This window comes from Rhinoraja longicauda, chromosome 24 (genome assembly GCF_053455715.1).
Source record: "Rhinoraja longicauda isolate Sanriku21f chromosome 24, sRhiLon1.1, whole genome shotgun sequence".
Lineage (NCBI taxonomy): Eukaryota > Metazoa > Chordata > Chondrichthyes > Rajiformes > Arhynchobatidae > Rhinoraja > Rhinoraja longicauda.
Genome location: NC_135976.1, coordinates 18,612,789 through 18,629,067, shown reverse-complemented (window position 1 = coordinate 18,629,067; position 16,279 = coordinate 18,612,789). Strand labels below are relative to the sequence as shown.

The 16,279-nt window shown below is 46.4% G+C and overlaps 1 protein-coding gene across 6 annotated transcripts in view; it reads right to left on the bottom strand.

The window, feature by feature from the left end:
• Positions 1 to 16,279, bottom strand: part of LOC144605454 (copine-8-like) — a 299,949-nt gene that overhangs the window by 149,165 nt on the left and 134,505 nt on the right. For all 6 annotated transcript variants that reach the window (XM_078420725.1, XM_078420728.1, XM_078420727.1 and 3 more), the window contains 2 exons: positions 4,818 to 4,921; positions 2,347 to 2,451 (listed from right to left, as the gene is read on the bottom strand). In XM_078420725.1, the coding sequence (XP_078276851.1) occupies positions 2,347 to 2,451; positions 4,818 to 4,921 (209 nt within the window). The remainder of the gene's footprint in view (positions 1 to 2,346; positions 2,452 to 4,817; positions 4,922 to 16,279) is intronic.

Here is a 16,279-nt window from a genome sequence, read left to right as displayed (position 1 = left end):
TGTATGCAATGAATACAGGTAGGAATAAAAATCACACCGATTAAAATTCTGTTCATCTATCATGCAGAACACGGCACGGTGGCGCAGCGGTAGAGTTGCTGCCTTACAGCGAATGCAGCGCTGGAGACTCAGGTTCGATCCTGACTACGGGCGCCGTCTGTACGGAGTTTGTACCTTCTCCCCGTGACCTGCGTGGGTTTTCTCCGAGATCTTCGGTTTCCTCCCGCACTCCAAAGACGTACAGGTATGTAGGTTAATTGACTCGGTAAATGTAAAAATTGTCCCTAGTGTGTGTAGGATAGTGTTAATGTGCGGGGATCGCTGGGCGGCGCGGACCCGGTGGGCCGAAGGGCCTGTTTCCGCGCTGTATCTCTAAATCTAAAAAAAAAATCTAAACAAGTAGATTTGCAAAATCTCTTAAAGCAATTACGGTGAGAGGGAGGCTTGCTGTTTATAAACCTATTAGTACAAATGTTATCAAGAATACGTTCACATATTATTCACGAGTTACTTGATTTACATTTATACATAATATTTCTCACTGATGTTACTTATGAATATTTGTCCAGAAGTAACAAGATTGCAGAGTGGTGAAAGTGCTTTCTACCATTATTGGCTGCAGAAACTCTCATCTCTTTCTGTTCAAATAATGAATGCAAAATCTGTTTGCAGATTCAGACTAAGTGATCAATTTCGAGCAGTAGACGGCAATCTCATTACCAAAATCATTCCCCTGATGGCAGTGCACCAAAAAGTGGTAAAGATTGAAAAATGGAAACAATTTCACGCTACCAGCCCTGAATTTTAAGCTGCCACTGTCGAAAGATGAGATGAATGCACGCTAGTAAATGATGCAATGCACAATTCAGTTAATTGCTTTGTGTGAAATTGGTAAAAAATAGTCAATTAACTGAAATTTGCTTCTCCAGAAATTTTACGTGGCTTTTTTTCCCCTTCAGCACTTGTGAAATCAACTCCACTAATTCAATCGCAGCAAGCTGTGCTATTTGCCTCTGTCTACCTTGATCTCAGCAGCAAGGAAATGGGAATTTGTGACAGGAACACGGGCTAAATATTCCTTCATTACGGGCGGCACAGCGGCACAGCGGTAGAGTTGGTGCCTTGCAGCGCCACAGACCCGGGTTCAATCCCGACTACGGGTGCTGTCTGTATGGCGTTTACACGTTCTCCCCATGGGTTTTGCCGGGTGCTCCGGTTTCCTCCCACAACCCCCCACAATCGTGCAGGTTTGTAGGTTAATTGACCCATAAATTGTCCCTAGAGTGTAGGATAGAACTAGTGTACGGTGTGATTGGTGGTCGGCATCGACTTGGTGGACCGAAGGGCCTGTTTCCACGCTGTATCCCTAAACTAAACGACAACCTGATGCGATGGGTTGCGCTACCAGTGTTGAACTGGCATTTATTCAGTGAGGCTGGGAGGGATTGGTGGCAAAGTAAGGACAGGCAAGTGGAGGGGTGACCTTAGACTTTAGAGATACAATGCAGAAACAGACCCTTCGGCCCACCGGGTCCACGCCAACCAGCGATTACCCCACACACTCGCACTATACCTACACACTCGGGACAATTTACAATTTTACCGAAGCCAATTAACCCACAAACCTGCATGTCTTTGGAACGTGGGAGGAAACCGGAGCACCCGGAGAAAACCCACAGGGTCACAGAGAGCTCCACACAGACAGCACCCGAGGTCAGGATCGAACCCGGGTCTCTGGCTCTTTGAGGCAGCAGCTCTACTGCTGTCCCACCGGAAATTGGAGGAACAGCACCTCATATTTCACCTGGGCAGCCCAGTGGTATGAACATTGACTTCTCCAACTTTCCCTCTCTTCCCCTCCCCTTCCCAGACCTCCCACTGTCTTCCTGTCTCCACCTATATCCTTCCTGTCTCCACCTATATCAGTCTGAAGAAGGGTCTCGACCCGAAACGTCGCCTATTCCTTCTCTCCTGAGATGCTGCCTGACCTGCTGAGTTACTCCAGCATTTTGTGAATAAATACCTTCGATTTGTACCAGCATCTGCAGTTATTTTCTTACATTATACTGCCTTCCCAGTCCTCAGCACCTGGCCTGCTGAGCTCCCCCAGCACTGTTGCTTTTGGTCTTGTAACTCTACACTGAGTTGAGTAGTTGCAGAAGCCTGCAATACATTGGCAGATGACCAAAGTGCCACCGAGCTCAATGTGCAGAATGGTACTGCCCTCGCCGAGCCACAATTCAAACAAAGATTGCGGCTTCTTTTATCAACTGTGCTGCTGAGGGACGTTCATAACTCATTGCCCACTTCATTACAACGTCTGCAGCTCTGTGCATGTACGCCTACCTGTCATAGTCACCGTTGCAAAGAGCCCGGACAGGAATACAAAACTGTTGCCACACGGGATTCAACGTATTCTTCACCACTTCTGTTTTGTGGCAAATCGTGAAGCTGCAAACACAAATATTAGTGAAATATGGATCGTCGGTGGACCGATCTATTGTGGAGAGGCAGCCCGCGTTACGTCAAAATTATCAGGCCCTTGAAACATGTTCTTGAAAATAATGCATCTCCAAGATACTGCAATACATGGACTGAATTTCATTATCCAGTTTGGAAATAGAACATAGAAAAATATAGTAACAAACATGATGCCAAGGTAAAGTAACCTTGTTTGCCTGCACGTGATAAATATCCCTCCATTCCACAATAGAACATAGATAAGTACAGCATGGGACAGACCCTTCTGCCCACAATGTCCATGCCGGACATAATGCCAATTTAAACTAATCTCCTCTGTCCGCATGTGATCCATATCCCTCCATATCCAAAGCCTTTCAAACGCCACTAACTTATCTGCCTTCACCACCACCCCTGACCCTCATCTCTGTGTAAAAAGAACTTGTCCCGCACATCTCCTGTAAACTTTGCCCCTCCCACCTTCACCCTATGCCCGGTCGTTTTCGACATTGCCACCCTGGTAACAAGTTTCTGACTGTCTACCCGGCCTATGCCTCTCATCATTTTATGTAGTTCTAACAGGTCTCCCCTCAACCATGCAGCAAACAACCCAGGCTTGATGATAACGAAAGGTCAAGTTAGATGTTAAATCTGTGTAATGCCCCTGAAAATGCTTATTTAGTATGCAGCTAGTGCTTTCAAGAACCAAAGTGTAGATGTGTTTTTTGCTTTGAAACAGTTAAGGATTTGCTTTCGAGGCAACTGCAATAGAAAACACCTGTTTCCTTTGGACACAGTGATGGATTTAATCACAAATAATAATATGTGGCTTGCTTTGCTTTGCCAAGAAAGCACATCAACGCCTCCACTTCCTTGGAAGGCTTAGGAATTTCGACATTTCCCTAACTACTTGCACCAATGTCTACAGATGCGCCATAATCAGCATTTTATCGGGATGCTTTGTTTGGGAACAGTGCAAGACCGCAAGAAATCGCAAAGAATTGTGGACGTAGTCCAGACTAGCGCGCTAACCAACCTCCCTTCCATTGACTCCATCTACACTTCACGCTGCCTCGGCAAGGCCACCAGCCCAGACCATCGCGCAAACCAACCTCCCTTCCATTGACTCCGTCTACACTTCACGCTGCCTCGGCAAGGCCACCAGCACAATCAAGGACCAGTTTCACCTGGTCACTTCCTCTTCTCCCCTCTCCCTTCAGGCAAGAGGTACAGAAGTGTGAAAACGCACACTTTCAGATTCAGGGACAGTTTCTTCCCAGCTGTTATCAACTGAACCATCCTATCACCATCTAGAGAGCGGCCCTGAGCTATTATCTATTTCATTGGAGACCCTCGGACTCTCTTTTATCAGATTCTACTGGATGTTATCTTGATCCTAAACGTTATTCCCTTTATTCTGTATCTGTACACTGTGGACGGCTTGATTGTAATCATGTACAGTCTTTACGCTGACTGGATAGCACGCAACTAAAAAGCTTTTCACTGTACCTCACTCAGTACACGTGACAATAATAAACTAAACTACTAACTTCTCAGTACAAGATTGACCCATGATACAGGCCTAACATTTGCACATTTTGGAATTAATCTACAGCTCTGCTTCATTTCTGTGTGACTTGAGATGTCTAAGCGAGCAATGAAATATGCCTCCCATTAAAGTGATCTTCCTGCCTTTGCCGGCATCCTGCACAAGGACAATAATGGCTGCTCCAACAGGATTCGGCAAATTATCGTGCAATGTTTCACCCAGTGGCAAGTAGACAACTGCAAATGGTTGGCAACATCTCCAAACAGCTATTGCAACATTTGTGGTAGGATCGCACACAGAGCCACATTGTACCTGGATCCTGCAAATTGTTCTTATTCCCACCCCTATTAACATCAAATCCTGTCACAACAAATGCTATTTCAAATGGTTCAATGGTGCTTTTATTGTCATATGTGCGAAATGCAAGCACACAGTGAAATTATTTTCTTACAAACACTCCAGTAGAGTATTGTCATGCCTAAGCACATCCCCGATTAGCAAATTGCACAGAACTAGTCCATTGAGCCTGCATGCAAGAGACGCCATGTTTTGGTGCCATTTTCAGAGTCCAGTCGGTGCTCAGAGTCCAGTCGGTGCTCGCACCAGGAGAGCCCCAGACTGCTGCAGGCACCCGGCCATCGCCTCCCCTTGGGTGTGTGGATCGACCAGCGAACCCCAGTTTTACCACATACAATACAGAAAGCTACAGCCACAAACAGCTACAAAGCCATAAAAGACTATTCACCATTTTAAAGTCGACTTTATTTTAAAACTTTGTTAAATTCCACAAACTAAAAATAATACTTACGTTCCGTCTTCGTTGCTGCGATAAAAGACCATGAAGGGATCTGATTTTCCAAAGAAATCTTTCTTGTCCAGTTTATTGGCACAGAATTGCATAGTTGTGACATCCTGCAACAACAACAAAAAACAGAATTAAAAGTATTGGCTTTAATCGAGTAAAATTGTTTTGGCTGCCTTCACTGATTATTTTCTCTCTTCAATGATCTCAAACTTAGAAAACAAAATGCCCCCTGGGTAGTATTGCCGATCTTTCTAAACCTCCATCATATTATTTGTGGACAATAATTAAACTTTCATGTTGAATTGTGATTCTCTGGGGAAAGAAAATTGGAAAATATATTTCCGGCACGGTGGCGCAGCGGTAGGGTTGCTGCCTTACAGCGAATGCAGCGCCGGAGACTCAGGTTCGATCCTGACTACGGGCGCCGTCTGTACGGAGTTTGTACGTTCTCCCCGTGACCTGCGTGAGTTTTCTCCGAGAACTTCGGTTTCCTCCCACACTCCAAAGACGTACGTAGGTTAATTGGCTGGGCAAATGTAAAAAATTGTCCCTAGTGGGTGTAGGATAGTGTTAACGTGCGGGGATCGCTGGGCGGCGAGGACCTGGTGGGCCGAAGGGCCTGTTTCTGAGCTGTATCTCTATATCTAAAATCTAAAGGTCATGCTGGGGAAATTGGGTTCCGGGCCACAATCGCGAAAACAGGCGAAGATCTCGGAGAAAACCCACGCGGTCACGGGGAGAACGAACAAACTCCGTACAGACAGCACCCGTTGTCGGGATTGAACCCGGGTCTCCAGCGCTGCAAGCCCTGTAAGGCAGCAACTCTACCTCTGCGCCACTGTGCCACCCTACAGACGTTGCTGCCTTACAGCGCCAGAGACCCAGATTAGATCTGACTATGGGTGCTGTCTCTGTGGAGTTTGTAAGTTCTCCCTGTGACCACGTGGGTTTTCTCCAGGAGCTCTGGTTTCATCCCACATTCCAAAGGCGTACAGGTTTTGTAAATTGTAAATGGCTTCTGTAAATTGTAAATTGTCCCCAGTGCGTAGGATGGTGTTAGTGTACGGGGGTGATTGCTGGTTGGCACGGACTTGCATCTCTGAACTAAACTAAACACAAAATGCTGGAGTAACTCGGCGGGTCAGGCAGCATCTCTGAAGAAAAAGGATGGGTGACATTTTGCGTTGGGGCCCTTCTTCAGGCTGAAGGTAGAGGGGAGGGGAACTGAAGTAGGAAGAGGCCAGAACCCCTTAAAAGGGTTGCAACCAAATGCTGAACCTTTGGAATTTATCTTTGAAGAACTTCAAATTCTGACGCAGGGTATTCATTGTAGATGGAGCCTGGAGCGTAAAGAGACTATTATTGTAATTTTAATGAAAACACTGAATTTAGACCATGTTTTAGAAAATAAAATCTTTATCTGGATAATTTTCCTGTCTTTCTGAACTTCCATTATATTTTTTTCTGGGCAATAATTAACCTTTCATGTTGAAGTATGATTCTTGTGCAAAGAAAATTGGAAAACATAATAAACAAAAATAGAATTTTGTTACTTCAGAATCAAATTATCATGCATTATTGAAGAATTGTGAACTGGAATCTGAGTTAAGCATACTAAAGTCTTGTGGCTCTGCTCCATAAACTGGCTCTATTTGCTCAATGCTTAGCTTTAGTAATATTACACTCTATGGCAGATTTCCAGACTCTCAGCTGTCTATCCAAGTTGAGACCAGATAATCCTCTCCAAATGAAGACTCAAGGAACTTTGTGCTGCACAGTGGCGCTGCGGTAGAGTTGCCGCCTTACAGCGCCAGACACCCAGGTTTGGTCCAGACCACGGGCGCTGTCTGTACGCAGTTTGTACGTTCTCCCTCTGGCCATGTGGGTTTTCCCCGGGTGGTTCGGTTTCCTCCCACACTCCAAAGACAATTGACAATAGACAATAGGTGCAGGAGTAGGCCATTCGGCCCTTCGAGCCAGCACCGCCATTCAATGTGATCATGGCTGATCATTCACAATCAGTACCCCGTTCCTGCCTTCTCCCGTACAGGTTTGTAGGTTAATTGGCTTCGGTAAAAATTGTAGATTGTCCTTAGTGTGTAGGATAATGTTAGTGTACTAATGTTAGATTGCTGGTTGGCGTCGAGTCTCTAGGCCGAAGGGCTAAACTAAACTAAACTAAACTGCAGATGATGGAATCTTCAGCCAAACACAAAGTGCTGGAGGAAAGTAACGGGTCAAGGAGCATCTGTGGAGGGGATAGTTTAAGTTTAAACATACAGCATGGAAACAGGCTCTTCAGCCTACCGAGTCCACACCGACCACACCTGTTCACACCAGTTCTACGTTATCCCACTTTCTCTGGAGGCAATTTACATAAGTCAATTAACCTATAAACTTGCACGTTTTTGGGATGTGGGAGGAAACTGAAGCATCTGGCAGAATGCCACGAGGTCACATGTTGAACATGCAAACTCCACACAGACAGCACCTGTGCAGCATAGTGGCGGAGAGGTAGAGCTGCTGCCTGACAGCGCCAGAGACCTCTGCTCGACCCTGACTATGAGTGCTGTTTGTGCAGAGTCTGCAGGTTCTCCCTGTGACCGCGTGGGTTTCATCCTAGTTTCCTCCCACATCCCAAAGACGTGCGGGTTTGTAGGTTAATTGGCGACTGCATATTGTCCCGAGTGCGTAGGATAGATCTAGTGTACGTGTGATCATTGGTCAGCGTGGACCGAAGGGGCTGCTTCCACAAAAACAAACTCTCAAGGGCAGATTCGTCCGAAATCTGCCAAATACAGAGCCATCACGGAATTGTCAATAGTTTTATTGTCATATGTCCCAGATAAAACAGTGAAATTCCTACTTGCAGAAGCACAACAGAATAAGTAAACATGGCACACTGTAAACAATTTAATGAACGAGAGAAAAAGTTCAGTGTATGTATATATGCACACATACTCACAAATACACCTATACATAGATCATATATATACACACATATATACACATACACATACGTTCACACAAAAAACAAGCAATAATAGTGAAATAATAACAATAATAGTCTAAGAAGTGTAAGAAAATAATTGCAGATGCTGGTACAAATCGAAGGTATTTATTCACAAAATGCTGGAGTAACTCAGCAGGTCAGGCAGCATCTCAGGAGAGAAGGAATGGGTGACGTTTCAGGTCGAGACCCTTCTTCAGCCAATAGTAGTCTATGTATTTCAGTGTTTAATCGCCAAATGGCCACCACTACTATCATCATCTTCTACAGCAGAACATGACTTACAAGGTTCAAGCAACACATCCCAAAACCTTTCATTAGACATTAGACTTTAGAGATAGTGTGGAAACAGGCCCTTTGGCCCACCGGGTCCGCGCCGACTAGCGATCACACCGTAACACTAGCAATATCCTACATAGTAGGGACAATTTACAATTTTAACCGAAGCCAATTAAGCTACAAACCTGCACGCCCTTGGAATGTGCGAGGAAACCAAAGCACCCGGAGAAAACCCACATGATCACAGGGAGAACATACAAAGTCTGTACAGGCAGCACCCGCAGTCAAGATTGAACCCAGGACTCTGGCACAGTACGGCAGCAACTCCATTACTGCGCCATTGTGCCACCCTAATAGAAGTTTTATCAGACCAAATCAGCCACATAAGACTCAATCAAAGAAGACACAAAGTGCTGGAGTTACTCAGCAGGTCAGGCAGCATCCCTGGAGAAAATGAATTGGTGATGTTTCGGGTCAGGACCCTTCTTCAGACTCAGTCAAGTAGGGTAGAGAGTCAGAATGTTTTTCCTAGCATGGAAATGTCAAAGACTAGGGTGCACAGTTTGACGGTGAGAGGGACAAAGTTTAAAGAAGACGTGTGGGGTGAGTTTTATTTTTTACACAGAGGGTGGTGGGTGCCTGTAACACGCTGCCAGGGGTGGTGGTGAAGGCAGATACCACAGTGGTGTTTAAGAAGCTTTTGGATAGGTGCATGAATATGCAGGGAATGGAGGGATATGGATCACGGGCAGGCAGAGGTTAGTTTAACCTGGCATCATGGTCAGCACGGAAATTGTGGGCCGAAGGGCCTATTCCCGTACTGTAATGCTCCGCCAGCAAATAATTGAAAGTTTGATCAAGAGATAGATCTGGACTCAGATTTAACATTTGGGGGTCATCTGAATGTTAGGTTAAATTTATAAAGCTAATGGGAGAAATATGATAGATTTTTTTCCAATAAAACACAGTTTAACACTCTGATTGTTTTTGACGCGGTTCGCTTCTGCATTGTGATGCAGAATCTGGCAATGTTTCCCTTTGGCAGAGGGATGATAACATTTATATTTGACGAGTTTGACAAGAAAATGATGACAAAGTGCAGGTGCATATGAAGCAATTTATGCAAAAAGTCACAGTGCATTGAACGGGCAACACGAGAAAAAGGATAAACACAAAATTGAAAAAATAATGAAAGGCAAAAATGATACAAACTCAAGTTCATAACAACAGGCAATTCTGCTGCCGATACCAGACAGACACAGAAAGCAATACAGTGTGTCAAGGAATATTAAAATATCATCAATTCTTACAGGCTGATAGAAACATAGAAAATAGGTGCAGGAGTAGGCCATTCGGCCCTTCGAGCCTGCACCACCATTCAATATGATCATGGCTGATCATCCAGCTCAGTAACCTGTACCTGCCTTCTCTCCATACCCCCTGATCCCTTTAGCCACAAGGGCCACATCTAACTCCCTCTTAAATATAGCCAATGAACTGGCCTCAACTACTTTCTGTGGCAGAAAATTCCACAGACTCACCACTCTCTGTGTGAAGAAATGTTTTCTCATCTCGGTCCTAAAAGACTTCCCCCTTATCCTTAAGCTGTGACCCCTGGTTCTGGACTCCCCCAACATCGGGAACAATCTTCCCGCATCTAGCCTCTCCAGCCCCTTAAGAATTTTATATGTTTCTATAAGATCCCCCCTCAGTCTTCTAAATTCCAGCGAGTACAAGCCCAGTCTATCCAGTCTTTCTTCATATGAAAGTCCCGCCATCCCAGGGATCAATCTGGTGAACCTTCTCTGTACTCCCTCTAAGGCAAGAACGTCTTTCCTCAGATCATTCTAAAGTTGCTGCCTCACAGCACCAGAGACCCAGGTCAGATCCTGACTACGGTTGGTGTCTGTGTGGAGTTTGCTCGTCCTCCCTGTGACCACAAGGGTTTTCTGCGGGTCTCCGGTTTCCTCCCACACTCCAAAGACGTACACCCAGGTTTGGTGGCTCATTGGCTTTGGTAAGATTGTAACTTGGCCCTGGTGTGTAAAGGTGTGGATGGGGAAAGTGGGATAACGTAGAACTAGTGCGAACGAGCGATCGATGGTTGGTGCGGCAGTCGGTGAGCTGAAGGGCCCGTTTCCATGCTGTGTCTCTAAAATAAACTCACGTTCAAGCATTCAAGCTGCAGCGGTTCTCACAAATAAAGAGCTGCAGTCTCGTGAGCCTGAATTCCACCCTCGCCAACAGCAGGCTGCTGTTGTGATTGACACAAAGTGCTGGAGTAACTCAGCGGGACGGGGATTACTCCAGCATTTTGCGTCTATCTTCGGTGGAAACCAGAATCTGCAGTTCCTTCCCATACACTGCTACCGTCATCCTTGGCTTTCCAGCTTTATGTGTGGGTTGCCATGATTGAGGCACCGATCAGTTTTATGGTTTATCCACAACCAGGCCAGTAACAAGGATGGTCCTGCTTCCAGAAATACCGACTCACGTTAAAACAGGCCAAGCAAGCTCTGCCCACTGGGGCACTGTGTCACAGTATCGGCCTTCATTTATTTTCCTCTTGAAGATGCTGACAGCATATTCTCTAACTTCAGCTTTCCCTCTCTCTCCATCCCCTCCCCAGTTCTCCCACCAGTCTTACTGCCTCCGGCTACATTTTATCTCTGTACCGCCCATTCCCCTGACATCGGCCTGAAGAAGAGTCTCGACCCGAAACGTCACATCAATTCATTCTCTCCAGAGATGCTGCCTGTCCCGCTGAGTTACTCCAGCATTTTGTGTCTATCTTCGATTTTATACTAGCATCTGCAGTTCTTTCCTATACAAGCATGTTCCACAGACTGGGGGGTCACACACGAGTACAAGGAAAGTGAAAAGGACACCAAATTCCTTTGTCCTTGAAGCATCTCCTATTCATGTTCTCCAGAGATGCTGCCTGACCTGCAGAGATACTACAGCACTGTGTCTTTTCTTTTGTAACCGATGCCTGCAGTTTCTTGTGTCTCGCTAGCCCCTGGGTTGGATCATCTTGGTGCTCCAGAGCTTCTGACTGTAAACATTTCTGCTAAGTATTTTTTTTAAATGTCTGTCACAATGTGCTGAATTAATTGTGGCGCCTTTACCCAATCACAAGATTATTGCCATCACCTTTAATTTTAAATTTACCACCAGTTGCAAGTGGTCATCGGAGATCCCTCTACAACACTGATCAACGTTGTGAGATCGGATCCAATAATCCTCTTTACTGCCCACTGATTGAATTCTCTGCAACACTTCACCAACTGGAACGATCATTTATTTTCATAAATAAATAAAAATAACTTCCACCTGAGTAAAACAGTGGCCTTCTGCACTGCAGCGCTGTTGAGCTCGGCTTGTGCGGCTGCAGAATAGTCTCCCGTGTCTTCTGTGGATGTTGTACTTTATAAATCCATGTAGATTTAGATTATTTTTCTTTAGATTTAGAGATACAGAGCGGAAACAGGCTCTTCGGCCCACCGAGTCCGCGCCGCCCAGCGATCCCCGCACATCAACACTATCCTACATCCACTAGGGACAATTTTTTAAACGTTTACCCAGTCAATTAACCTATATACCTGTACGTCTTTGGAGTGTGGGAGGAAACCGAAGATCTCGGAGAAAACCCACGCAGGTCACGGGGAGAACGTACAAACTCCGTACAGACAGCGCCCGTGGTCAGGATCGAACCTGAGTCTCCGGCGCTGCATTCGCTGTGAGGCAGCAACTCTACCGCTGCGCCACCGTGTCGCCCTATCGTACATTGAACTTGGTTAACACCCAAAAAAAAACCCAGTAGCCTTCTATTGTGATCACTGGCCACTGCCATTCCAACTTTATGTGTGGGTTGCTATGACTAAGGCACTCTGTTCCGATTACTGTCTGCAGAAGGGTCTCGACCCAAAACGTCCCCCATTCCTTCTCTCCACAGATGCTGCCTGACCCGCATCCAGAACCTGTGTCTATCTTCAGTGTAAACCAGCATCTGCAGGTCCTTCCTACACATCATTCTGATCGGTTTTATTGCGTTTCGACAACCAGGTCAGCAGCAGAGACGTTTCTACCTCAAGAGATGCCGACTCTGTAGACTGTGACAGCAACTCACTGACCTTCACACAGAAATATTGGCCAAGCACTCCATCCCAGCATGCTTTAAGAAACCGGAGTGACTTTTCAGAGAAAAACATTGTGAAAACAGGCCCTTCGTCCCACCAAGCGCCCACCAATCACCCCATCCACTAGTTCTATCCCACACACCAGGGGCAGTTTACAGAAACCAACGAACCTGCAAACCTGCACGTCTTAGGAATGTGGAAGAAAGCTGGAGCACCCGGAGAAACCCCACGCGGTCACAGGGAGAATGTGCAAACTCTGCACAGACAGCACCTGTAGTCAGGATCGAACCCAGATCTCTGGCACTGTAAGGCAGCAACTCTATCACTGCAACACCGTGCCATCCTTGCCAACTTGTAAATAGGTTTTCACAATAAAAGGCAGGAGGAGAAACTGACACCGAGGCACGAAGGTGATAGACTTTAACTGAGCCAAGGAAATAAACAGAATAATCAGTCCACACAGTGAAAGGTTTTGTTCAATTTAAGTCTTTTCCCTTCACTGAGCCCTGGTGGACAGGCTGTCAACACGAGTTACAAATCAACACACTGGTTCCGAGTGTGTGACCACTGAGTCGGGATTTGTTCCCCAGCAGCATTGGAAGCAAGCGTTAACACCAGCTTCACCAGTCCACAAACTCAATTACTGACCTTTCAAGCTGCTGATAAACTCCCAGCTCTTGTACTGGCAGGTTGCATTAGGGCCTGACGAAGGAGACTATTGAAAATGGTAGACACTGTCCGGCCGATCATGGGTACTGACCTCCCTGCCTTTCATGGGATCTACAGCAGACACAGCCTCAAAAAGGCAGCTAGCATCGTCAGAGACCCACACCACCCTGGCCATGCTCTCAATTCCCTGCTGCCATCGGGAAGAAGGTACAGGAGATAGACACAAAATGCTGGAGTAACTCAACGGGTCAGGCAGCATCTCTGGGGAAAAGGAACAGGTGACGTTTCAAGTCAGGACCCTTGGCTAGTGGTGCGGGAATTGATGTTGTGGGAATTACAGAGACGTGGCTGCAAGTAAAGCTCTGTTATACTGTTATACTGTTATAAGAGGATCGGAGCTGGGAGCTGAATGTTCAAGGTTACCCGTCCTATCGGAAAGACAGACAGGTGGGCAGACAGGGTGGGGTAGCTCTGCTGGTAAGGAATTAAATTCGGTCCTTAGCAAGGGGTGACATAGGATCAGAAGATGGAGAGTCATTGTGGGTAGAGCTGAGAAATTGCAAGGGTAAAAAGACCCTAATGGGAGTTGTTTACAGGCTCCCCCCCAACAGTAGCCAGGATGTAGGGTACATAAGGAGATACAATCACCATGTAAGAAAGGCAATGTTACGGTGGTCATGCAGGTAGACTGGGAAAATCAAGTTGGTACTGGAAGCCATGAAAGGGAATTTGTAGAATGCCTCTGCGATGGTTTCTTTGAGCGTCGTGTAGTGGAGCCTACCAGGGAAAAGGCAATTCTGGATTTAGCGTTGTATAATGAATCGGATTTGATAAGGGAACTCAAGATAAAGGAACCACCAGGAGGGAGCGACCAGAACATGATAAGATTTAACCTGCAATTTGAGAGGGAGAAGATGAAATCAGATGTGTCGGTATTACAGCGGAGCAAAGGGGACTACAGAGGCACGAGTGGGGAGCTGGCCAACGTTGATGGGAAAGGGCCCTGGGCGGGAATGACAGTGGAACAGCAGTGGCAGGAAGGTCTGGGAATAATTGGTAAGATGCAGGTTCTTTTCATTCCAAAGAGGAAGAAAGATTCTAGGTGGAAAATTAGGTGACTGTGGCTGACAAGGGAAGTCAAGGACATTAAGAAACTAAAAGAAATGCATAGAACATCGCAAAGATTAGTGGGAAGCCAGAAGATTCTGGCTTTTAAAGAACAACAGAAGGTAACTAAAAAAGTAATACGGGGAGAGAAGATGAAATATGAAGGTGAGCTAGCCAATAATATAAAGGAGGATAGCAAGAGTTTCTCCAGTTATATGAAGAGTAAGAAAGAGGCAAGAGTGGACTGAACCGCTGGAAAGTGATGCGGGAAATGCAAGAATGCAATGATTCTTGATTAATATGGGTGTCAGGGGTTGTGGGGAGAAGGCAGGAGAATGGGGTTAGGAGGGAGAGATAAATCAGCCATGATTGAATGGTGGAGTAGACTTGATGGGCTAAATGGCCTAATTCTGCTCCTATCACTTATAGGACTGAGACTGAGACTCCCTCCTGGTTGTTCTTCAGACTGAGAGTCCGGGGAGGGGGAAAGTGGCGGTAAGAAAAGGTACCGCCTTTGATGAGATGAGAAAACATTTCTTCACACAGAGAGTGGTGAGTCTGTGGAATTCTCTGCCACAGAAGGTAGTTGAGGCCAGTTCATTGGCTATATTTAAGAGGGAGTTAGATGTGGCCCTTTTTGCTAAAGGGATCAGGGGGTATGGAGAGAAGGCAGGTACAGGCTACTGAGCTGGATGATCAGCCATGAACATATTGAATGGCGGTGCAGGCTCGAAGGGCCGAATGGCCTACTCCTGCACCTATTTTCTATGTTTCTATGTTTACAGAACAAATCCAAGCCGACAATGATGACTCAGGAAAGATGGAGCCCACAATGGTCCATTGTTGGCTGTGGACGAGGGGGGGAAGGGGAGGGGGATGGGGAGGGAGAGGGGGAGAGAGAGTGGGAGGGAGGGAGGGAGGGAGGGAGGGAGAGGGAGGGAGGGAGAGAGGGACAGAGGGAGGGAGGGAGGGAGGGAGTGGGGGAGGGGGAAGAGGGAGGGAAGAGGGGGGAAGAGGGGGGGAAGGGGGGAGAGAGGGAGGGAGGGAGGGAGGGAGGGAGGGAGGGAGGGAGGGAGGGAGGGAGGGAGGGAGGGAGGGAGGGAGGGAGGGAGGGAGGGAGGGAGGGAGGGAGGGAGGGAGGGAGGGAGGGAGGGAGGGAGGGAGGGAGGGAGGGAGGGAGGGAGGGAGGGAGGGAGGGAGGGAGGGAGGGAGGGGGGGAGAGAGGGGGAGAGGGGGAGAGAGAGAGAGAGAGGGAGAGAGCATGCAAGGGTTACGAATATAAAGAAATCAATATTCATGAATATTGATGCCAAAAATGGACCATTGAAGGATCTCGACCTGAAACGTCACCCATTCCTTCTCTGCCTCCCCGTTGAGTTACTCCAGCATTTTGTGTCTCTCCGATGTAAACCAGCATCTGCAGTTCCTTCCTGCAGAAGGTACAGGAGCCGTGAAATACTCAAATTCCGCACAGCAATCACCCACAATCTGCAACAGGACTCTGGCTGGATGAGGTCATTCAAAGATATTGATTGATAAATACTGGCCAGGATGCTGGTAATAAATCCTTTGATCTTCTCTGAACCAGTGCCATGACATCTTTTATACACCTGGAACCTCAGTTCGCTGTTTAGTCTTGATATTGTGATGCTGTCTCAGTCTTGCAGTAGGACCTACCCTGGACTGTGGCTGTCTTTGGACTTTTTTCTATTATACTTTTTCTCTTGTTGCCAGTTCAATGCACTGTGACTTAGAGCAGTAGCTCTATTCAACAGCCAAAAGTCTGTAGCTCTTTGTGCTCTGGTATTTTATTTCATTCTTCACATGTTTAAATTATAATGTTTTATTTTGAATTGTCTACTGTATGTCGTGCTGTTACTTGCGAGCAAAGGACGAAGGCACATTCCTTTCTGTATACATACTTGGCTAATAAAATCTATTCAATTCAATATTTATTCAATTTAATTCATGAATTGAATAAATAAAATCAAGCCAAATCCCAGTACAATCGGTCGAGCAAAGGGGAAGATACAGGATGTAGAATATAGGTCTCAGCACTGTAGTGCATTAATTCCAGAGACAAAGTCAGTATTGAAGAAAGCAAACTCAATGCTAGCATTTATTTCGTAGAGGGGTTGTATACAAACACAGGGATGTAGTGCGGAGGGTTGACAAGGCGCTGGTAAAGCCGCATTTGGAATATTGTGAGCTATTTTGGGCACCATGTCTGAGGAAGGATGTGCTGGCTCTGGAGAGGGTCC